The sequence below is a fragment of the Bufo gargarizans genome, chromosome 8 (genome assembly GCF_014858855.1).
Source record: "Bufo gargarizans isolate SCDJY-AF-19 chromosome 8, ASM1485885v1, whole genome shotgun sequence".
Taxonomy (NCBI): domain Eukaryota; kingdom Metazoa; phylum Chordata; class Amphibia; order Anura; family Bufonidae; genus Bufo; species Bufo gargarizans.
In genome coordinates, this window is record NC_058087.1 from 93,306,338 (window position 1) to 93,331,986 (window position 25,649).

The following is a 25,649-nucleotide window of genomic DNA, read 5'->3' on the forward strand; positions in this document are numbered from 1 at the left end:
GCCCAGGTACTTTTGATCGATTATTTTCCTGAGAGCTGTGCGAGTCTCAAATAGCTCCTGGAAAGCCTCATTTGAAAGTGACCCCTTATGTTTCTGCTCCAGGTCCACTAGTTTCATCAATAACGATTTAACTTCCCCAGCTCTAATTTTCTTAAGTCTGGAAGCGTGTAGGATGAATCTGCCCCTAATCACACACTTCAGGGCTTCCCACCGAATAGTCGGACTAGAAGGGTCGGATTTGTGGTTTAAGGCAAAGTCAGAGAGGGCAGATCGTATGTCAGCAGCGCAGACAGGGTCTCTAAGTATGTTGTCATTGAGTTTCCAGGAGCCGAATGACCTGGAGGGGTCCCCAACAAGGGCCACCCATGTCATGGAATGGTCTGAAAATAATGCAGGTTCAATCCCTGCGACTGGGCGCGAGTCGAGTAAGGAGTGGGAGATAAATATATAGTCCAGTCGGTGATATGTGTTATGAGATGCAGAAAAGGACGTGTAGACTTTCTTGGTAAAGAATAAAATGCGCCATACGTCTATCAGTTTAAGGGATCGGAGATGTCTCTTAAAGCCACAGGCCACCCCAGGGGAGATAGAGGACCTACCAGAGAAGGCATCCAGGGACACGTCCAGGGGGAAGTTAATATCTTCTCCCAGGATGATCGGCAGACCATCCGCGAAATCAATCAAGGTGGCGAACAACTTGGAGGCAAAACGAGAGTGCCCTGCATTAGGAAAGTAAACGTTAGCAATTAACAGGATTCTTGACGATAGGGAAACCTTAATAAAGAGGAAACGACCAGAAACATCAGAAACGGTGTCGAAAATTTCACAAGGTACTGATTTATGGACAGCAATGGACACGCCCCGAGATTTGGACTCGGAATGTGCACAATGCGACCAGGTCGTATTATATCTATTTTTGCAGGAGGGCAAATGTCCCGTTTTAAAGTGAGTCTCCTGCAAAAGAGCTATCGAGACCTTTTGTTTATGCATGCTATGCAAGATTTGATTGTGCTTAGCAGGTTCATTAAATCCATTCACATTATAGGAACTGATTCTAACAGACGCCATCGAGGGAAGTAGATTTGAGAAACCTAAGTACATCAGTGTCAGGAAAGGAAGGGGGAGGGAAAGAACAGCAAGGGAGACAGGACAAGACAGGGTGGACAATACACAGACTCACAATTGGCATATAAGGCAAAAACCAATGGCAAGTAGCCTGAGAATACGGCATCTCAGGGGAGTCTCTGCCACACTAACTCTACCGGAAGGAGCGGTGGAAGCCTAGGATGAGCTGGCATCCTCCCGCCATTCATAATGAACGTAAAACATGTATAAGGTAAAATATATAGAGTTCGGACCGCGCTTATCATCAAGGCCAGTATGAAAACTATTTTTCTTTCTTCCTTCTTCCTTTTAAAAGAGAGCCGAGGGCTGCAAATATCCTTTATATGGATATCCTGCAAACAGCACTGTGTAAAACCAAGGCGTCTATATAATCCCTCCGTAGCCAGCTGTCTATATTCTATTGGAAATCCACACTCTCATGCAATCCCGCATGTGATTCCTGAACAACCAATAGTCATTTATAAAAAAGCACCCAATTTACTAAATAAATTGGTACATAGTGCCAATCGATTGGAAAACATAAATAAAAAAATAAAAAACAGTTTTAACTGGTGCGGTTTTTGCATTGCTTGCAAAAACAGAAAAAGAACAGAAAGGTTACAAAATAGCACTATAATTAAGAGTACCATCAAAGATAAGCAGTTAGAACTAGTGGGTGAGATGACATGCCACAGTAAAGGGGTTGTATATGTACTGGAGTGCCCTTGTGGCCTCCAGTATGTAGGACGGACCGTTAGACTCCGTAAAGTCCGCATACAGGAGCACATAAGAAACATAAAAAAAGGACTTGAAAGTCACAGTGTATCGGCTCATTACAAAAAATGCCACCCAAAAAATCCAGAGGGTCTAAAGTTTATGGGAGTAGAATCCGTACAAAATCATTGGAGGGGAGGAAGTTTTTTGGAAAAAATTTATAAAAAAGAGAGTAAGTGTATATATACGAACTAGGTACATTACAACCAGGAGGTCTAAATGTAGACTTGGACCTGCAAGCTGTGCTAAATTAGAATATAAAATTGACAGAATAATTATGTTCATGTGAATTGGGACCTAATAGCATCTGGATTAGGTGATACTAGTATAGGGTTAAAGCAGTATAAGACAAGCGGTTTGGAGTAGCACATCTGATGCCTGATTAACTCCAACCGACAAAATAAAAAGAAGGGGGAGGGAAAAATTTAGTGTGCCCCTGACGAAGCTCAAGGAGTGAAACCCGGGTCGGGCAAAAGTGGAAGACGCTCGGATTTTAAATGCCAATTTTAAAGAGTTGTTTGTGAGTATGTATAAATAAAAAACTTTTAACCAAACATCTACGGAGCTTCACTATTGCAGAAGCCACTTGTATTCACAGAAACCTCTAGGAAAAGAAATCAATGAAAATAATTGCAGATTCACCTGGGGTATATCTGATTTTAGTCCGTGTGAGGATCCTGCGGGATTGCATGAGAGTGTGGATTTCCGATAGAATATAGACAACTGGCTACGGAGGGATTATATACACGCCTTGGTTTTACACGGTGCTGTTTGCAGGATATCCATATAAAGGATATTTGCAGCCCTCGGCTCTCTTTTAAAAGGAAGAAGGAAGAAAGAAAAATTGTTTGAATACTGGCCTTGATGATAAGCGCTCTCCGAACGCTATATATTTTACCTGCTTAAAACATGACTGATCCCACAACACCTTTCGGACCTGCTGCATAGCATTATTGCGGACTGGTGATAAATTTCTTTTATATTGTACTTTGGTGGGACAAACACTGAGTCCAGCAATTATGGATATTTTTGATTTTAGAGCAAACATGGTATGTGATGTTGAAAGCATATTTACTGTAAATGAAGAAATGAAGGAGGAAAAAGTTATGGGGGATATGTTTTTAGAGCTAGAAAAAGATCTGTGTAAAGAAATAAGTACCACCTGGGAAGTCTTATCCCTTGAAAGATATTTAGCGGAGGGTAAGATCCCAGAGGGTCTGAGATGGCAGCTCCCCCTTAACACAGAAGATCCCAATGATATGGATGATTGGGAAAAATTAATGGATTTTTGTGGTTTTAAAGCCATGGAATTCATTATAAAAATACGTAGACATAAATTAAAAAACATAGGACAGAATATAGAAAAACTACAAGAAAAATTAAAACCCTTCAAAACAAATAAAGAATATAATAAGTTAAGTTAAAAATGTCAAGTGAACATCACAGTAGTGGATAAAGAAATAAAAGAGAAAAAACAGAAAAAATATCGTAAAACATGTGAAGAATATGAGACAAAAAAAATCTATAAGTGGAGATTTAGGTCAGAAACAAACAGAAAGGCAAACAATTCAGAAATGGGAGAGCAGAGAGGGACCGAGGAAAATAATTATAGTGTTAATAGGAGATCTAACGGTTACCCCAGACACCAGTGGGGGGAATGGGATGCTATAAGAAAAAATGAGTACTATGGGGATTTACCCACTAATACATGGAGCACACAACAGTATAATGGAAACTATAATGGATATGGGAGGAATCCCTACCATTATCAGTGGCCCAGTGCGAGGAGACCATATCAACAATACGGGCGACAAAATAATAACCCATATAAATTTGTAAAAGAGGACCCAATGATTATACAGGGAAATAGGGTGAGACCAACTGAAAAGGGAGATGAACCAAAAGATGCAATGCAGGAAGAGAGGCAGTTAGATCAACAGAATTTTCCACATCAAGCGATCAAGGGTGTACAGAGGGAGGAACAGGAAAAACTCGAGAAATTGCAGGAAAGAAGAAACAAAACCACACCAAACACCAATACACCGCAAAAGAGAAGGTTTATAGAGGAAAAAGAGGGGGGGGGGGGGAACACAAAATCCGTGAACAAAAAAATCAAGGTGTGAATGAAGGGATATTTAATCTCAGCAGACACACCCTGTCAGAATCCGAAAAAGCGGTACTTAGAAAGGGGTTGAAATTTGCGCCATCTAAAAGTTTAAACAAATTTGATGCCTTTGTGGATATCCACAAATATATTATAAAGCTAAATATAGCAAAAAAATTTGTAGGGAAGGAACCAGCTAATAACCAAAATAATGCAGAGCAGAAACAAGAATACATACATACGAAATTAAAAGATAAATAGAAATTTTATCCTAAAAATAAAAATAACGAGTGCATAGATGCCTTCAAAAGAAGTATTCTGAATGAATTGGAAAAAATAGAATTTAAAAAGAAAGGAGGCAATTTAACCAGAAAAGAAAAAGATGCATTAAAAATGTTACAGGATAATCAAGATATAATAATAAAGCCTGCTGATAAGGGGGGGGGGGGGGGGTAGTAATTATGAATGTTGAGGATTATAAAGCGGAGGTCCTGAGACAGCTGAGTGATACCAAGACCTACGCTGTGCTGAAAAAAGACCCCCTCCCAGAATATAAAAATAAATTACAAATTTTGGTTAAATATGGTGGTGACAAAGGCATACTTAATAAAAAGGAAATGGAATATTTGAACATAAAGGAACCGATGACCCCAATTATCTATATACTACCGAAAATTCACAAAAGTGCCACAAATCCCCCCGGTAGACCTATAGTGTCAGGGATTAATTCCCTCACTAGCAGAATTACGGAGTATATAGATAATTTCTTACAAAAATAAAAAATATGTACCAATGGCACCTTCTTACTTGAAGGATAGCGGTAGTGTGGTTAAAATAATAAAAGAACTGCAGGGAATTGGGGAGAACACATGGATGGCTACCATCGACGTGTCCTCCTTGTATACTATCATCTCAAAAAAATTAGGATTACAAGCAATAAGAGAAACCCTACATAACGACCCTGATATGACTAGAACACAAGCCGACTTTATAGTATGCTGTGTTGAATTCTGTTTAGAATATAATTATTTTTGGTTTAAGGGCCAATACTACCTACAGAAGGTTGGAACAGCAATGGAGGCGTAATTCGCCCCCAGTTTTGCAAATATTTTTATGACCATGTGGGAGAAACAATATATTGACCCCGAGATGAAAAAATCTAAAAAAAGTGGGACTCTAAAAACCTGGAAAAGGTATATAGACGACTGCTTGTTGATATGGGAGGGGGAAAGAAACCAGCTGGAGACCTTTATTGCAGGACTGGAAAATAAGAAATGGAACCTAAGTTTTACTAGCGCGGTCAGTGTGGTCTCTGTGGATTTTTTGGACCTGACTATATATGCTGAAGAGGGACAGCTCAAAACTAAGACCTTTTTTAAACCAACAGATGTCAACGGATATATAGATTTAACAAGCTGCCATTATGCCCCATGGTTGTATAATATACCGAAGGGACAGGTCCAGAGAATCCACCGAAACTGCACTGATCTGGCTATTTTTAAAAAAACAGAGTAATGTAATAAAAGAAAGTTTTTTGGAAAAAGATTATGAAAATGACGACTTGGATAGATGTATAAAAGATGTAATCAAACAACGAGAGGGAACCCCGAATAAACCAAAAACACCAAAAAGGACCATGGATTTTCGTTTTTCATTTATAACCCAGTTCACACAGTGCTCTGGGGAATTGAAAAACGCAATAAAAAAAAACTGGTCGATTTTAAAAAATGACCCAGTGCTGGGTCCTGTGATTCCTGAACAACCAATAGTCATCTATAAAAAAGCACCCAATTTACTAAATAAATTGGTACATAGTGCCAATCGATTGGAAAACATAAATAAAAAAATAAAAAACTGTTTTAACTGGTGCGGTTTTTGCATTGCTTGCAAAAACAGAAAAAGAACAGAAAGGTTACAAAATAGCACTATAATTAAGAGTACCATCAAAGATAAGCAGTTAGAACTAGTGGGTGAGATGACATGCCACAGTAAAGGGGTTGTATATGTACTGGAGTGCCCTTGTGGGGTAGAATATAAAATTGACAGAATAATTATGTTCATGTGAATTGGGACCTAATAGCATCCGTTTTTCCCCTGAGGATTAGTTGATACTAGTATAGGGTTAAAGCAGTATAAGACAAGCGGTTTGGAGTAGCACATCTGATGCCTGATTAACTCCAACCGACCAAATAAAAAGAAGGGGGAGGGAAAAATTAAGTGTGCCCCTGACGAAGCTCAAGGAGTGAAACCCGGGTCGGGCAAAAGTGGAAGACGCTGGGATTTAAAATGCCAATTTTAAAGAGTTGTTTGTGAGTATGTATAAATAAAAAAACTTTTAACCAAACATCTACGGAGCTTCACTATTACAGAAGCCACTTGTATTCACAGAAACCTCTAGGAAAAGAAATCGAAGAAAATAACTGCAGATTCACCTGGGGTATATCTCATTTTAGTCCGTGTGTAGATCCTGCGGGATTGCATGAGAGTGTGGATTTCCGATTTCCGGTTTTAAACAGTGCTGTTTGCAGGATATCCATATAAAGGATATTTGCAGCCCTCGGCTCTCTTTTAAAAGGAAGAAGGAAGAAAGAAAAATTGTTTGCATACTGGCCTTGATGATAAGCGCGGTCCAAACTCTATATATTTTACCTGCTTAAAACGTGACTGATCCCACAACACCTTTCGGACCTGCTGCATAGCATTATTGCGGACTGGTGATAAATTTCTTTTATATTGTAAAACATGTATAAAGCTATTATAGTAAACATAGTACTGCCCATGTACTAGCCCCAAAATGGGAGCCAGGGCGCGGCCAGCACTAATAATACTGCAGGAAACACTCGAAGGGGAGTATAAATGAGAACCGAAAACAGTCAGAATAGACTAGCTGGAAAATTGGACAGAAAAACTGAATACGTGGGCCCAAAGAATACAAAACGGGCGTAGAGGCCCACTTAAGAAGTGGACAAAGGACAGTCCAACATAGGAAGAATGGCCGCAGATATCACGGTGTCTTCTTTGGCTTTGCGGACCATGGAGAAAATTGCGTCAACTGTATTCTGTCTGGCAGCTGTGCAGGGGATGGCAACACTGGCCAATCTGGGAGAGAAACCTTGGGCAGCGAGAAAGTCTCAAGGAATTTAGGGAGATCCTTCAGGTCTCAGAACGTCGCCGTCTTGCCGTCCTTCCTGGCATGTAGCTGAAACGGAAATCCCCAGCGGTATATGATGTCCTTCTCTTTCAGCAGGGTAAGAATAGGGCAAACCACGCTACGTAATTGCAGTGTTCTCCTTGATAGGTCAGGCAGGATCTGAATCTGGGCCCCTTGATAGGACAGGTCCTCAGACTGACGCGCTGCCCTCATAATGTCCTCGTTGATTCTGAAAAAATGTACCCGGCACACAATGTCTTGCGGTCTGTTAGGGTCTGCCTATTTAGGCCCTAGGGCCCTATGGACCCGATCCAGCTCGATAGGGGTATCGATTGAGCCCTTTAGCAGGGAGCTGAACAACTCCTGAACAGAGGCCTCCAAGTCAGCTGGCGTTAACAGATTCTGGCAGCCCCCTTATCCGGAGGTTATTTCTCCGGTGACGATTGTCAATGTTGTCAATGTGGGATAAAATCTGGGAGATCTGCAGAGAGTGAGCAAAAAGCACCTGTTGGTGATCTGCAAGGTGCTCAAAGACAGCCTCCTGCGTTTTCTCAGAGGCATCCACCCGGTGACCCAAGTGAACAATCTCCCCCTTCAGTACCTCCATCTCTGATTTGTAGGTCTGCTCGAGGCGGGAGACCGAATGTTCCAAGTCCTCCTTTGTAGGTAAGGCTCGCAGTTGTGCTTGCAGATCCCATCCGATATCGGAGGTGCACGAGGAAGGACTCCTGGAGTCAGTATCTGAGGGGGCCGAGCGGGAGCCGCGATCTGGAAGCGGCGTGGAGGTGCCGGTGGCCATCTTGGGAGCCCCCTGCTGTCCCGCTGTGCTCGACTGGGAAGCGAAGAATTTCTGGATGCCGGCTCTGTCACCCTGCTGGTCGGTGTCCGCAGCTCTTGGCTGTTTTTCTGCCCATGTCGGTCAGGTGAAAGCAGAGTTTATAGCGTGGAAATAGCTGAATATTCTGGAATGGCGGGAGAGCTGCAGCGACGCACGTCTCACTCGGCCATGAGCAAGCCACGCCCCGATTGTCAGGTGGTGACCTTTCCCTGTTCCCTGGCTTTGGGGCCTAGCCTGGTGTTTTGTTGCTTTTGTTGTGTTTGGTTTGCTTCCCTTCCCTCACCTGCCGTGACATTATAAACCGCCCATACCACCTTACTCTGTGCAAAATTGAAGCTGTTGATGCACTGGTGGATGGCATGCAGGAATTATCTTGGGAGGTAGCTGACCTCCGTAATTCTGCTGTACTGTGTCAATGATGCCTGGCGCCTGGCTCCGCTGGTGGGAACCAGGCCAGCCTTGAACCTAAGGTCGCTCTCCCAGATAGGTTTTCTGGGGAAAGTAATAACTTTGTTCGGTTCAGGGAATCTTGTAGATTGTATTTTCGTCTACGTCCGATCTCATCTGGAGACAAAATCAAAGAGCGAGGATTATTATTTCTCTGCTAAAAGGTGATGCTCAGTCTCGGGCCTTTTCTTTGCCGATCGGTTCACAATCCCTCCGATCCGTGGATGAATTTTTCAGAGCCCTGGGCCTGATTTATGATGATCCAGACCGTGTCTCTCTGGCTGAATCTAAGCTGCGTGGCTTGAGTCAGGGAGAATGTTCTGTTGAGTCATATTGTGCAGAATTTAGAAGATGACTGACTCGGAGTGGAATGACCCAGCTCTCCATAGTCAGTTCATTTCAATAATGTGTGTCCTTTTAGGAAGCCTCAAAGTTGAAATGAAAAAAAAAGGGGTTATTTCCAATAAAACTACCCTTGGTAGTGTGAGTGGGGAGTCAGAAAAGGTATATTTGTATTCTACCTGCAGTACCCGATTTCTCCTGCCTGCCATGGTGGCGATAGACTCTAAAAATATTGAGTTAGAAGTATTTGTGGACAGTGGTGCAGGGGTTAACCTTGTTGATTATCAATTTGTTCAGAGTCATAGTTTTATAACAAGCGCATTAAGCAAAGGGATATCAGTATTTGCTATTGATTCCGCTCCTCTCTCGCAAAAGTATCTAACTCATATTGTGCAGGATATTCATTTGAGGGTGGGTGATTCTCATGTTGAATCCATTTCTTGTTTTGTTCTGAAAGGTTTGCCTACTCCTCTGGTACTGGGTTTACCATGGTTGATCAAACATAACCCTACCATTGATTGGCAAACTAGACAAATCAATAATTGAAGTGATTTTTGTATGGACAACTGTCCCGGCACATTTATTTCTGTGGTTTCCACTACGGCGTTACCTTTGTTTTTTTTCAGATTTTGCTGACGTTTTCTCTGAGGGTGGAGATCAGGAGTTGCACCGTCACCGAGAGTATGATTGTCCGATCAATCTTATTCCAGGAGCTAAATTGCCAAAATCTCGGCTATATAATCTTTCTCAACCCAAAAGAGTAGCTATGCGGGAGTATATTGCAGAGAGTTTGACAAAAGGGCATCTAAGTCACCTATGGCATCTGGCTTCTTTTTTGTAAAAAAAAAAATATATATAGTACAGACCAAAAGTTGAAGACACACCTTCTCATTCAAAATGTTTTCTTTATTTTCATGACTATGAAAATTGTAGATTGACACTGAAGGCATCAAAACTATGAATTAACACATGTGGAATTATATACATAACAAAAAGTGTGAAACAACTGAAAATATGTAATATTCTAGGTTCTTCAAAGTAGCCACCTTTTGCTTTTATTACTGCTTTGCATACTCTTGGCATTCTCTTGATGAGCTTCAAGAGGTAGTCACCTGAAATGGTCTTCCAACAGTCTTGAAGAAGTTCCCAGAGATGCTTAGCACTTGTTGGCCCTTTTGCCTTCACTCTGCGGTCCAGCTCACCCCAAACCATCTCGATTGGGTTCAGGTCTGGTGACTGTGGAGGCCAGGTCATCTGGCGCAGCACCCCATCACTATCCTTCATGGTCAAATAGCCCTTACACAGCCTGGAGGTGTGTTTGGGGTCATCCTGTTGAAAAATAAATGATGGTCCAACTAAACGCAAACCGGATGGAATAGCATGCTGCTGCAAGATGCTGTGGTAGCCATGCTGGTTCAGTATGCCTTCAATTTTGAATAAATCCCCAACAGTGTCACCAGCAAAGCGCCCCCACACCATCACACCTCCTCCTCCATGCTTCACGGTGGGAACCAGGCATGTAGAGTCCATACCTTTTCTGCGTCGCACAAAGACACGGTGGTTGGAACCAAATATCTCAAATTTGGGCTCATCAGACCAAAGCACAGATTTCCACTGGTCTAATGTCCATTCCTTGTGTTCTTTAGCCCAAACAAGTCTCTTCTGCTTGTTGCCTGTCCTTAGCAGTTGTTTCCTAGCAGATATTCTACCATTAAGGCCTGATTCACACAGTCTCCTCCTAACAGTTGTTCTAGAGATGTGTCTGCTGCTAGAACTGTGTGTGGCATTGACCTGGTCTCTAATCTGAGCTGCTGTTAACCTGCGATTTCTGAGACTGGTGACTCGGATGAACTTATCCCCCGCAGCAGAGGTGACTCTTGGTCTTCCTTTCCTGGGGCTGTCCGCATGTGAGCCAGTTTCTTTGTAGCGCTTGATGGTTTGTGTAGCTGCACTTGGGGACACTTTCAAAGTTTTCCCAATTTTTCGGACTGACTGACCTTCATTTCTTAAAGTAATGATGGCCACTAGTTTTTCTTTACTTAGCTGCTTTTTTCTTGCCATACTACAAATTCTAACAGTCTATTCAGTAGGACTATCAGCTGTGTATCCACCTGACTTCTCCACAACGCAACTGATGGTCCCAACCCCATTTATAAGGCAAGACATCCCACTTAATAAACCTGACAGGGCACACCTGTGAAGTGAAAACCATTTTAGGTGACTACCTCTTGAAGCTCATCAAGAGAATGCCAAGAGTGTGCAATGCAGTAATCAAAGCAAACAGTGGCTACTTTGAAGAACCTAGAATATGACATATTTTCAGTTGTTTCATACTTTTTTGTTATGTATATAATTCCACATGTGTTAATTCATAGTTTTGATGCCCTCAGTGTGAATCTACAATTTTCATAGTCAATAAAATAAAGAAAACTCTTTAACCCTGGGTTCAGACCTGAGCGTTTCTGAGACGCGCGTTTTACTCGCGTATTTGTCGCGTGTTTTTTGCAATAGTAAACGTGCGTTTGACGCGCGTTTGTGTGATTGACTGCAGTGTTGTCCAATGAGTCTATGGGCCAAAACGTGCGAAAAACGCCCAAGAAAAAGCTCAAGAACTTGTTTATGCGCCGGGCGTTTTACAGCGCGTTCAAACGCGCTGTAAAACGTTCAAGTGTGAACCAGGGCCATAGGGAAGCATTGGTTTTCACGTGTTGAGCGTTTTACAGCGTGTTTGAACGCGCTGTAAAACGCTCAGGTGTGAACTTAGCGTCAATGAGAAGGTGTGTCCAAACTTTTGGTCTGTACTGTATATATACCTGTGAAAACATTCATCTTGGTGCTTAAGACCTCAGCAATGGACTTGTCTACTAGTGCTGCATTGAAGGGTTACTTAAGAGACCCAGTAAAGCTGCAGCTGGTGATCAAAATTGCACTGGGGGCCAAAGCTCAACTTTTCTACCGGGCCATATGATCCTTTAGTTACCTTCCTGGGTTCAACTGCGAAAAAGCATATAACTTGCAGCACTGCCTATAGATATACATTACAGGAAGGAAGTGTGCATCTCCACACCAAAATGTACTTTGAATCCCAGAAAATCAATTTCAGAAAAGAAACTGGTTTCAATTTACAATAAATATAAAAAAAATGTGACATTACCTCCTTAAACTTTTGTGTTGTGTTGGTCTTTTTGGAATTATTCTAAATAAGTTTCACACTGCTGCATTATTGCTGCATTTTATGGTCTGTAAAACTTGGATTGCACAAGGTTCCACTTAACCAAATTTAGATTATCATGGATCTCTACAGTACCTGATAGTGGCCCAAAGCTACACATTAAGTTAAATAAAAACTTGGCCAACAGCAGTAAATGTCATAAAATAACAGCCTCCAGCGTCATGCTGCTGTCCTGCAGCACTGATGTAATCTTCCTTGCTGCAGAGGTGATGTCACACACACCAGCTCACCATGCAGCCAATCACTAGCCTAAGCAGTATGTTGGATGTGACTGCTAATGCCAGTGACTGGCTGAAGCAGTGACGTTATGTGTATGGGACGAGCTCCAGCCAGGAAAACAAACATCAGCCGGGAGGAACATGAGTGGGGTATCACTGTTTCCAAAGTGCCTTTATCTAATCTTAGACAAACAACATTTTGGAACTACTGCACTGCTACTTAGGCCTTAAAGGGGCTGTGCACCTTTAGGTGCGGTTGGAAACCCCCCTCTTGGTCATACTTGTGAATGGAAGCACACTTACCTGCTTCCCGATGTTGGCCCCTCGCTCCTTCCTAATCGCTGGCCACAGGGGAGACCTGCTCCCCTTGTGTCACATGATCATTTGACAGTTTACCACTGCAGCCGTGTCAAAACAGAAGTTTACATTCTGGGAGCGCAGCTGAGTAGCCAAGGACAGGAAGAGAAGGCGCAGAGAATCAGCATCAGGAAGCAAGTAAGTCTGCTTCCCTTTGCAGGTCTGACAAAGAGGGAGGTTTGCCAAAAGGTGCACAACCCCTTTAAAGAGCTTTTCAGGATTATGCATACTGATGGCCTATCCTCAGGATAGACTATTAATATCAGATCGGCAGAGGTCAAATCACCGATCAGCTGCTACAGAGTAGCTGCGGTACCAGAAACCAGTGCTTTTGTCTCATTGACGGAGCTTGTAGCTGCAACACTGCTCCCATTCACTTCAATGAAGAGTCTTCTACTATAAAAAGGACAGAGCTGTGTAGCTTTGGCGCCTTTGCTACTCTGAAAAACCTTAACAGCTGATCATTGGAGTGCGCAGTGTGTCAGATAGAGATGGCCTTGCGCTTCGCACGACTGTTGTTTTGTGGCGAACATTGCTCGTTCGTGATTCGCCGAACGGGCGAACATATGGTGATGTCCACCAGCACCATATTCTTTTACATTATGAAGAACTATGATCCATGACACATCCATCAGGTGGTACAGGACAGTAAATTGAGACATTGGACATACCCCTTACCTTATAAATAAACCTGATCTGGCTGCCATTTTACATTCAGTCTTTTGCCAGTGTAGGGAGAGGTTGCTGTGTGGAGCAGGGACAGGCTGTTAGGGATGCCAAAAACTAGCTAATAGGGTCACAAAAGTCCTTATAAGGACTGGTATAGGTGTACTGTCGATAGGTGTGATACACAGAGGGGTGCGATATACTTATTATATACTTTCTAACATAGAAAGTATATTATAGTGCATTTGTATTGTGCAGCAGTTGTGTGCAGTTCTGCTGTGGTACTGCAGCTATATAGAGGGACAAACTCTATTGGAACAAATCATTTGTACTAGTGTGATATACCAGTTGCCTCCCCAAAAAAGTGATTGAAGCAGGGGTGTTATATACCAATATTATACTTTCTACATAGTACATTTAGGTAGTGCAGCATTTGTTTGCGGCTTTCCTGAGCTACAGTAGCTACAGATGGTGACAAATGCCATAGGAACAAATAATTTCTACTGGTGTGATTTACAAGTTGCCCCACAATTTGTTTTATTGCATCATTGGTGTTATATAACAATAATATACTTTCTATATAGTGCATTTGGGTAGTGCAGCATTTGTTTGCGGTTTTGCTGCGTTACCTCAGCTACAGATAGTGACAAACGCTATTAGAACAAATAATTTCTACTGGTGTGATATACAAGTTGCCCTACAAAAAAAAACAATTGAAGTAGGGGTGTGATATACCAATTACAGGTGAAACTCCAAAAATTTGAATATTGTGCAAAGTTCATTTATTTCAGTAATGCAACTTAAAAAGGTGAAACTAACATATGAGATAGACTCATTACATGCAAAGCGAGATATTTCAAGCCTTTATTTGTTATAATTTGGATGATTATGGTTTACAGCTTATGAAACCCCAAAGTCACCATTTTAAGGTACCCTTTGCTCAGGGGGTATGGATTAATTAGCTGAATAGAGTGTGACACTTTGAGCCTAGAATATTGAACCTTTTTACAAAATTCTAATTTTAAGCTGAATTAATGCAATTCCTTTTTATTTGCATTACTGAAATAAATGGACTTTTGCACGATATTCAAATCTTTCGCGTTTCACTTGTATATACTTTTTATATAGTACATTTGGGTAGTGCAGCATTTGTTTGCAGTTTTGCTGCTTTACCTCAGCTCACAGAGTGACAAACTCTATTGGAACAAATAATTTCTACTGGTGTGATAAACCAGTTGCCCCCCCAAAAAACTGATTGAAGCAGGGTTGCTATATACCAATTATATACTTTCTATATAGTGCATTTTGGTAGTGCAGCATTTGTTTGCAGTTTAGCTGCGTTACCTGAGCTACAGATAATGACAAACGCTATTGCGTGCGATTACGTCAAAAGACGCACCAGAGATGGTTGAGTGGCTCACTCAGCGTTCCGCTTCTGCATCCTCCTCATCCTCTGTATCAGCACCCTCCTCACTCTCTGCTGTGTGCACACCCAAAGACACCACCACCATAGCCCCTCCACTCTAGTCAAAGGAATTATTTTCCTATCAATTTCCAGATCTTAACAATGCCCAGCCATTCTTGGCATCAGATGAGGAAGAGGGGGTAGCAACGGCCACCACCCAGCGGTCTGACGACAGTACCCAGATCATGCCAAGGAGGGTGGTCCCCACTGTTGCTGCCTACTCCGAGATCTCTAATGTCAGTATTGGTGAAGGTGGCAATGATTAAGTGTCGATGGACATTACGTGGATGCCCACAAGAGAGAAAGAGAAGGGGAGTTCAGAGGGAGAGATGGAGCAGCAGATAGGGAGGAGAAGCAGGCAGAACTCGCAGTGCACAGGAGGCAAAAAGCAGACTGCAAATGTATCTGGAGCGAGCCATCCACCATGCACGGTCATATCTGGAGCTCCCAGGACGCCGGCACATGGCTCTGCAGTGTGGGCTTTTTTTAATGTATCAGCTGCTGACAATAGTGTTGCCATCTGCAGCCTGTGCTGTCAACGCATAAGTCATGGTAAGCCCAACACTCACCTATGGATGACCGCCTTAAGAAGGCACTTGGCCTCCCATCACCGAGCCCAGTGGGAGCAATACCGTCAGAACCCACAAAGCCACACTCCTGGCGCTCCACATCCTGCCTCTTCTCCGACTCCTCCCATTTGTCCTCCACCCCACCTTTCCACCTTGCCGTCGTCGCGTTCATTTGGCAAAAGGCAGGCTTCCGTGGCCCAAATGTTCGAACATAAAAAGTTGATGACGCCGGATAACTCTCGGAGCTGCTAGTCCGCCAACTATTGCCATATAAACTTGTGGACTCGGAGGCCTTTAGAAAATTTGTGGCCATTGGCACACCGCAATGGAAGGTCCCCGGAAGGAAATATTTCTCCCAGAAGAGCATCCCAGAGCATCCCAGAGCTTTAAACTTTTCTGGGATCCATGGTGTTGTCTGTGGATGGGGAAGGGAGACCGAGAACGACATTCTCCTGGGCGATGAGCAGAAGCCAGGCCTCTCCAGCGCTTCCAATTTAGTGTAAATGGGGGCCTTCATGCTCCAGTGTTTGAAGAGGGACCCCCGTATAAAAAGCATAAAGTGCAAGGACCAGTACTGGGTGGCAACGTACTTAACATAACATAAAATGGCGGACATGTTACCAGCATCACAGAGGGCTGTCAGAATGCAGCATTTCCAGCATTCTGCTGTTGCGGGCGCTGGCAGAGGAATTTTCACCCACAGAGAAACTGCTGCGAGTACCAATCCTACAGCGCATGCAAGAAGAGGGCGGTTTGATCATTCTTGCAGCCAACCCATCGACAGCTGCCCTCTGGATCCAGCCTCAGGGAACGCTTATACAGACAGGTGTCCGACTACATCAGGTTAGCGGCCGATGTGGACGCTCTGAGAAGCGAGGAACCCTTTGACTACTGGGTGTGCAGGCTTTTCCTGTGGCCAGAGCTGCCACAATTTGCCATGGAACTCTTGGCTTGCCCCTCGTCGAGTGTCCTTTCCGAAAGGATGTTCAGGCAAGCAGTGCCGTCTTTAATATTGATTGGACCCTTGGCAAAAATTTACTTGGGCCCCCTGGATCCCGCCTTCCCACACCTTAGCAGGCAATCACGCCCTCCACCACAACACACACACACACAAAATCCACACATCTGGTAGAGTACAGTGAATGACTGTAAATACTTCCAGTTTTGCAGGAAGGAGACCTGGGCTCGGCCCACCCTAGTGTTACAGTGCACCCCAGCACCCCACAGTATGCAGTATAGCACCCTATAGTATACAGCACCCCACAGTATGCAGTATAGCACCCTATAGTATACAGCACCACACAGTAGGCAGTATAGCACCCCACACTATACAGTACCCCACAGTATATAGTAGAGCAGTATAGCAGCCCACAGTATACAGCACCCCACAGTATACACCTCAAAGTATGCAACACCTCACCGTATACAGCACCCCAAACTATACATGATACAGCCCCCCACACTATACAGTACAGCAGTATAGCACTCCACACTATACTGCACCCACAGTATACAGACCCCCACAGTATACAGTACAGCAGTATAGCACTCCACACTATACAGGCCCCCCCAGAGTATACAGGCTCCCCACACTATACAGGCCCGCCACACTATACAGGTCCCCACACAGTATGCAGCCCCCCACACAGTATACAGCCCCCCACAGTATACAGCCCCCCACACTATACAGGCCCCCCCCCCACAGTATACAGGCCCCCCCACACTATACAGCCCCCCCACAGTATACAGGCTCCCCACACTATACAGGCCCGCCACACTATACAGGTCTCCACACAGTATACAGCCCCCCACACAGAATACAGCCCCCCACAGTATTCAGCCCCCTACACTATACAGGCCCCCGCCCACAGTATACAGGCCCCCCCACACTATACAGGCCCCCCCCACAGTATACAGCACCCTACAGTATACAGGCCCCCACAGTATACAGCCCCCCACACAGTATACAGGCCCCCACACAGGATACAGCCCCCACACAGTATACAGACCCACAGTATACAACACCTCACTGTATACAGCACCCTAAATTATACACGATACAGCCCCCCACACTATACAGTACAGCAGTATAGCACTCCACACTATACCGCACCCACAGTATACAGTATACAGACCCCCACAGTATACAGTACAGCAGTATAGCACTCCACACTATACAGGCCCCCCCACACTATATAGGCCCCCCCACAGTATACAGGCTCCCCACACTATACAGGCCCCCCCACACTATACAGGCCCCCACACAGTATACAGCCCCCCACAGTATACAGCCCCCCACACTATACAGGCCCCCCACAGTATACAGGCCCCTCACACTATACAGGCCCCCCATAGTATACAGCCTCCCAACAGTATACAGGCCCCCACACAGTATACAGCCCCCACACAGTATACAGACCCACAGTATACAACACCTCACTGTATACAGCACCCCAAATTATACACGATACAGCCCCCCACACTATACAGTACAGCAGTATAGCACTCCACACTATACCGCACCCACAGTAAACAGTATACAGACCCCCACAGTATACAGTACAGCAGTATAGCACTCCACACTATACAGGCCCCCCACACTATATAGGCCCCCCACAGTATACAGGGCCCCCCCACACTATACAGGGCCCCCTACACTATACAGGCCCCCCCCCCACACTATACAGGCCCCCAAACAGTATACAGCCCCCCACAGTATACAGCCCCCACACTATACAGGCCCCCCACAGTATACAGGCCACCCCACACTATACAGGCCCCTCCACAGTATACAGCCCCCCACACATTATACAACCCCCCACACTATACAGGCCCCCCCCCACAGTATACAGCCCCCCCACACAGTATACAGACCCCCACAGTATACAGACCCCCACACTATACAGGACCCCCACACTATACAGCCCCCCCCCCCACAGTATACAGGCCCCCCACAGTATATAGGCCCCCACACAGTATACAGCCCACCACACAGTATACAGTCCCACACAGTATACAGCACCCCACTATACAGTAGTTTACAGTATATTAACATAACAGCCCCTGTCACCTTTTTCTGATGTAATCTTCACACAAAAAAGCTCTGCAGTTAACTTCTGCAACACTCCTGGTAGGACCTGTGATGACCTCATAGCCATGTGACCAGTAATTGCTAGGTTACTGGTCACATGGTGATGCTGTCATCTAAGGTCCTAGATCAGTTCACAACTTTAACACAGTACGATGCCTGGACTCAGCTTGACAACCCGGTGCAGTGGCTAACAGGGCTCAAGAGGCAGCTGCCTTGGGCCCCCCAGGAGCAACTGGGCCCGGGGCAGCTGCCCCTTTTGCCCCTTTGTAAAGACGGCCCTGCAGGCAAGCAGGGGGATATCGTGACCAATAAGCGCACTTCCTCATGCCAGCACACACATATCTGCCACCACATTTTTGGGGCCTGTACTCCACTGGCCTGCAGTAAAATTGATATCAAATGACTGTCTAATATGCCTCGAGCCACATAATCACTTGATGTTTTCTGTCCGGTGAATGCCTAATGTTTGGGGCCTGTACTCCCGTGGCCTAAAATATAAAATTTCTAGGCTCCAGCATGGCGCATTTTTGAGAGTTTCCCTTTAAGACGCATAAAATACATATTTTTTGTGGGAATTTTTGCCATTGATCCCCCTCTGGTATGCCACTTAGGGATGAGCGAACTCGAACTGTATAGTTCGGGTTCGTACCGAATTTTGGGGTGTCCGTGACACGGACCCGAACCCGGACATTTTCGTAAAAGTCCGGGTTCGGGTTCGGTGTTCGTCGCTTTCTTCGCGCTTTTGTGACGCTTTCTTGGCGCTTTTTGAAAGGCTGCAAAGCAGCCAATCAACAAGCGTCATACTACTTGCCCCAAGAGGCCATCACAGCCATGCCTACTATTGGCATGGCTGTGATTGGCCAGAGCACCATGTGACCCAGCCTCTATTTAAGCTGGAGTCACATAGCGCCGCCCGTCACTCTGCTCTGATTAGCGTAGGGAGAGGTTGCGGCTGCGACAGTAGGGCGAGATTAGGCAGATTAACTCCTCCAAAGGACTTGATTAACTGATCGATCTGCAGCTGTGGATCATTGAGCTGCTGATCCTCAATTGCTCACTGTTTTTAGGCTGCCCAGACCGTTTGTCAGTCACATTTTTCTGGGGTGATCGGCGGCCATTTTGTGTCTTGTGGTGCGCCAGCACAAGCTGCGACCAAGTGCATTTAACCCTCAATGGTGTGGTTGTTTTTTGGCTAAAGCCTACATCAGGGTGAAGCTGTCACACCAAGTGCATTTAACCAGCAATAGTCTGTTCATTTTTTGGCCATATACAAAATCAGGGGCAAGCTGCGCCTGTCACCAAGTGCATTTAACCCTCAATGGTGTGGTTGTTTTTTGGCTAAAGCCTACATCAGGGTGAAGCTGTCACACCAAGTGCATTTAACCAGCAATAGTCTGTTCATTTTTTGGCCATATACTAAATCAGGGGCAAGCTGCGCCTGTCACCAAGTGCATTTAACCCTCAATGGTGTGGTTGTTTTTTGGCTAAAGCCTACATCAGGGTGAAGCTGTCACACCAAGTGCATTTAACCAGCAATAGTCTGTTTATTTTTTGGCCATATCCCAGTCTAATTCTGTCACTAAATCCATACCGGTCACCCAGCGCCTAAATACTAGGCCTCAAATTTATATCCCGCTAAATCTGTCCTTAGTGCTGTAGCTGGGCGAGTTATTTAGTGTCCGTTCAAGCACATTTCTTGTTCTGGGTTGAAATACAATTCCCAATTTAGCAATTTCATAATTTAGTGGTTTCTGCTATATCAGAGCTATTTGAAATCTATCCCTAAAAGGGTATATAATATTCAAGGTGCACATTGGGTCATTCAGAATAACTTCACACACACCCGCTACTGTGTATTTCCAAGTCTAATTCTGGCACTAAACCCATACCTGTCACCCAGCGCCTAAATACTAGGCCTCAAATTTATATCCCGCTAAATCTGTCCTTAGTGCTGTAGCTGGGCGAGTTATTTAGTGTCCGTTCAAGCACATTTCTTGTTCTGGGTTGAAATACAATTCCCAATTTAGCAATTTCATAATTTAGTGGTTTCTGCTATATCAGAGCTATTTGAAATCTATCCCTAAAAGGGTATATAATATTCAAGGTGCACATTGGGTCATTCAGAATAACTTCACACACACCCGCTACTGTGTATTTCCAAGTCTAATTCTGGCACTAAACCCATACCTGTCACCCAGCGCCTAAATACTAGGCCTCAAATTTATATCCCGCTAAATCTGTCCTTAGTGCTGTAGCTGGGCGAGTTATTTAGTGTCCGTTCAAGCACATTTCTTGTTCTGGGTTGAAATACAATTCCCAATTTAGCAATTTCATAATTTAGTGGTTTCTGCTATATCAGAGCTATTTGAAATCTATCCCTAAAAGGGTATATAATATTCAAGGTGCACATTGGGTCATTCAGAATAACTTCACACACACCCGCTACTGTGTATTTCCAAGTCTAATTCTGGCACTAAACCCATACCTGTCACCCAGCGCCTAAATACTAGGCCTCAAATTTATATCCCGCTAAATCTGTCCCTAGTGCTGTAGCTGGGCGAGTTATTTAGTGTCCGTTCAAGCACATTTCTTGTTCTGGGTTGAAATACAATTCCCAATTTAGCAATTTCATAATTTAGTGGTTTCTGCTATATCAGAGCTATTTGAAATCTATCCCTAAAAGGGTATATAATATTCAAGGTGCACATAGGGTCATTCAGAATAACTTCACACACCCGCTACTGTGCATTTCCAAATCTAATTCTGTCACTAAACCCATACCTGTCACCCAGCGCCTAAATACTAGGCCTCAAATTTATATCCCGCTAAATCTCTCGTTACCGCTGTCCTGTTGTGGCTGGGAAAGTTATTTAGTGTCCGTCAAAGCACATTTTTTGTTCTGGGTTGAAATACAATTCCCAATTTAGCAATTTCATAATTTAGTCGTTTCTGCTATATCAGAGCTATTTGAAATCTATCCCTAAAAGGGTAGATCATATTGAAGGTGCACATAGGGTCATTCAGAATAACTTCACACACACGCTTCTGTGCATTTCCAAGTCTAATTCTGTCACTAAATCCATACCGGTCACCCAGCGCCTAAATACTAGGCCTCAAATTTATATCCCGCTGAATTTGAATACAATACATTGGGCCAAATAATATATTTGTTGTTGTGGTGAACCATAACAATGAGAAAAACATCTAGTAAGGGACGCGGACGTGGACATGGTCGTGGTGGTGTTAGTGGACCCTCTGGTGCTGGGAGAGGACGTGGCCGTTCTGCCACATCCACACGTCCTAGTGTACCAACTACCTCAGGTCCCAGTAGCCGCCAGAATTTACAGCGATATATGGTGGGGCCCAATGCCGTTCTAAGGATGGTAAGGCCTGAGCAGGTACAGGCATTAGTCAATTGGGTGGCCGACAGTGGATCCAGCACGTTCACATTATCTCCCACCCAGTCTTCTGCAGAAAGCGCACAGATGGCGCCTGAAAACCAACCCCATCAGTCTGTCACATCACCCCCATGCATACCAGGGAAACTGTCTCAGCCTCAAGTTATGCAGCAGTCTCTTATGCTGTTTGAAGACTCCGCTGGCAGGGTTTCCCAAGGGCATCCACCTAGCCCTTCCCCAGCGGTGAAAGACATAGAATGCACTGACGCACAACCACTTATGTTTCCTGATGATGAGGACATGGGAATACCACCTCAGCATGTCTCTGATGATGACGAAACACAGGTGCCAACTGCTGCGTCTTTCTGCAGTGTGCAGACTGAACAGGAGGTCAGGGATCAAGACTGGGTGGAAGACGATGCAGGGGACGATGAGGTCCTAGACCCCACATGGAATGAAGGTCGTGCCACTGACTTTCACAGTTCGGAGGAAGAGGCAGTGGTGAGACCGAGCCAACAGCGTAGCAAAAGAGGGAGCAGTGGGCAAAAGCAGAACACCCGCCGCCAAGAGACTCCGCCTGCTACTGACCGCCGCCATCTGGGACCGAGCACCCCAAAGGCAGCTTCAAGGAGTTCCCTGGCATGGCACTTCTTCAAACAATGTGCTGACGACAAGACCCGAGTGGTTTGCACGCTGTGCCATCAGAGCCTGAAGCGAGGCATTAACGTTCTGAACCTGAGCACAACCTGCATGACCAGGCACCTGCATGCAAAGCATGAACTGCAGTGGAGTAAACACCTTAAAACCAAGGAAGTCACTCAGGCTCCCCCTGCTACCTCTTCTGCTGCTGCCGCCTCGGCCTATTCTGCTGCTGCCGCCTCGGCCTCTTCCTCCGCCTCTGGAGGAACGTTGGCACCTGCCGCCCAGCAAACAGGGGATGTACCACCAACACCACCACCACCACCTCCGTCACCAAGCGTCTCAACCATGTCACACGCCAGCGTTCAGCTCTCCATCTCACAAACATTTGATAGAAAGCGTAAATTCCCACCTAGCCACCCTCGATCCCTGGCCCTGAATGCCAGCATTTCTAAACTACTGGCCTATGAAATGCTGTCATTTAGGCTGGTGGACACAGACAGCTTCAAACAGCTCATGTCGCTTGCTGTCCCACAGTATGTTGTTCCCAGCCGGCACTACTTCTCCAAGAGAGCCGTGCCTTCCCTGCACAACCAAGTATCCGATAAAATCAAGTGTGCACTGCGCAACGCCATCTGTGGCAAGGTCCACCTAACCACAGATACGTGGACCAGTAAGCACGGCCAGGGACGCTATATCTCCCTAACTGCACACTGGGTAAATGTAGTGGCAGCTGGGCCCCAGGCGGAGAGCTGTTTGGCGCACGTCCTTCCGCCGCCAAGGATCGCAGGGCAACATTCTTTGCCTCCTGTTGCCACCTCCTCCTTCTCGGCTTCCTCCTCCTCTTCTTCCACCTGCTCATCCAGTCAGCCACACACCTTCACCACCAACTTCAGCACAGCCCGGGGTAAACGTCAGCAGGCCATTCTGAAACTCATATGTTTGGGGGACAGGCCCCACACCGCACAGGAGTTGTGGCGGGGTATAGAACAACAGACCGACGAGTGGTTGCTGCCGGTGAGCCTCAAGCCCAGCCTGGTGGTGTGTGATAATGGGCGAAATCTCGTTGCAGCTCTGGGACTAGCCAATTTGACGCACATCCCTTGCTTGGCGCATGTGCTGAATTTGGTGGTGCAGAAGTTCATTCACAACTACCCCGACATGTCAGAGCTGCTGCATAAAGTGCGGGCCGTCTGTTCGCGCTTCCGGCGTTCACATCCTGCTGCTGCTCGCCTGTCTGCGCTACAGCGTAACTTCGGCCTTCCCGCTCACCGCCTCATATGCGACGTGCCCACCAGGTGGAACTCCACCTTGCACATGCTGGACAGACTGTGCGAGCAGCAGCAGGCCATAGTGGAGTTTCAGCTGCAGCACGCACGGGTCAGTCGCACTACAGAACAGCACCACTTCACCACCAATGACTGGGCCTCCATGCGAGACCTGTGTGCCCTGTTGCGCTGTTTCGAGTACTCCACCAACATGGCCAGTGGCGATGACACCGTTATCAGCGTTACAATACCACTTCTATGTCTCCTTGAGAAAACACTTAGGGCGATGATGGAACAGGAGGTGGCCCAGGAGGAGGAGGAGGAGGAAGAGGGGTCATTTTTAGCACTTTCAGGCCAGTCTCTTCGAAGTGACTCAGAGGGAGGTTTTTGGCAACAGCAGAGGCCAGGTACAAATGTGGCCAGCCAGGGCCCACTACTGGAGGACGAGGAGGACGAGGATGAGGAGGAGGTGGAGGAGGATGAGGATGAAGCATGGTCACAGCGGGGTGGCACCCAACGCAGCTCGGGTCCATCACTGGTGCGTGGCTGGGGGGAAAGGCAGGACGATGACGATACGCCTCCCACAGAGGACAGCTTGTCCTTACCCCTGGGCAGCCTGGCACACATGAGCGACTACATGCTGCAGTGCCTGCGCAACGACAGCAGAGTTGCCCACATTTTAACCTGTGCGGACTACTGGGTTGCCACCCTGCTGGATCCACGCTACAAAGACAATGTGCCCACCTTACTTCCTGCACTGGAGCGTGATAGGAAGATGCGCGAGTACAAGCGCACGTTGGTAGACGCGCTACTGAGAGCATTCCCAAATGTCACAGGGGAACAAGTGGAAGCCCAAGGCCAAGGCAGAGGAGGAGCAAGAGGTCGCCAAGGCAGCTGTGTCACGGCCAGCTCCTCTGAGGGCAGGGTTAGCATGGCAGAGATGTGGAAAACTTTTGTCAACACGCCACAGCTAACTGCACCACCACCTGATACGCAACGTGTTAGCAGGAGGCAACATTTCACTAACATGGTGGAACAGTACGTGTGCACACCCCTCCACGTACTGACTGATGGTTCGGCCCCATTCAACTTCTGGGTCTCTAAATTGTCCACGTGGCCAGAGCTAGCCTTTTATGCCTTGGAGGTGCTGGCCTGCCCGGCAGCCAGCGTTTTGTCTGAACGTGTATTCAGCACGGCAGGGGGCGTCATTACAGACAAACGCAGCCGCCTGTCTACAGCCAATGTGGACAAGCTGACGTTCATAAAAATGAACCAGGCATGGATCCCACAGGACCTGTCCGTCCCTTGTCCAGATTAGACATTAACTACCTCCCCATAACCATATATTATTGGACTCCAGGGCACTTCCTCATTCAATCCTATTTTTATTTTCATTTTACCATTATATTGCGAGGCTACCCAAAGTTGAATGAACCTCTCCTCTGCCTGTGTGCTAGGCCTAAATATATGCCAATGGACTGTTGCAGTGGTGGCTGACGTGAAGCCTCATTCTCTGCTATGACATGCAGACTGATTCTCTGCTGACATGAAGACAGATTCTCTGTTACGGGACCTCCCTCCTCTGCCTGGGTGCTGGGCCTAAATATATGCCAATGGACTGTTGCAGTGGTGGCTGACATGAAGCCTGATTCTCTGCTATGACATGCAGACTAATTCTCTGCTGACATGAAGCCAGATTGTCTGTTACGGGACCTCTCTCCTCTGCCTGGGTGCTGGGCCTAAATTTATGACAATGGACTGTTGCAGTGGTGGCTGACGTGAAGCCTGATTCTCTGCTATGACATGCAGACTGATTCTCTGCTGACATGAAGCCAGATTGTCTGTTACGGGACCTCTCTGCTCTGCCTGTGTGCTAGGCCTAAATATATGCCAATGGACTGTTGCAGTGGTGGCTGACGTGAAGCCTCATTCTCTGCTATGACATGCAGACTGATTCTCTGCTGACATGAAGCCAGATTGTCTGTT

At 45.7% G+C, this 25,649-nt stretch overlaps 1 protein-coding gene across 1 annotated transcript in view; it reads right to left on the reverse strand.

Moving 5' to 3' along the window:
• C8H2orf80 (chromosome 8 C2orf80 homolog) overlaps positions 1-25,649 on the reverse strand; it is a 159,740-nt gene that overhangs the window by 56,384 nt on the left and 77,707 nt on the right. Inside the window, exon 7 of the mRNA XM_044304482.1 lies at positions 6,316-6,329. Coding sequence (XP_044160417.1) covers positions 6,316-6,329 — 14 coding nt within the window. The remainder of the gene's footprint in view (positions 1-6,315; positions 6,330-25,649) is intronic.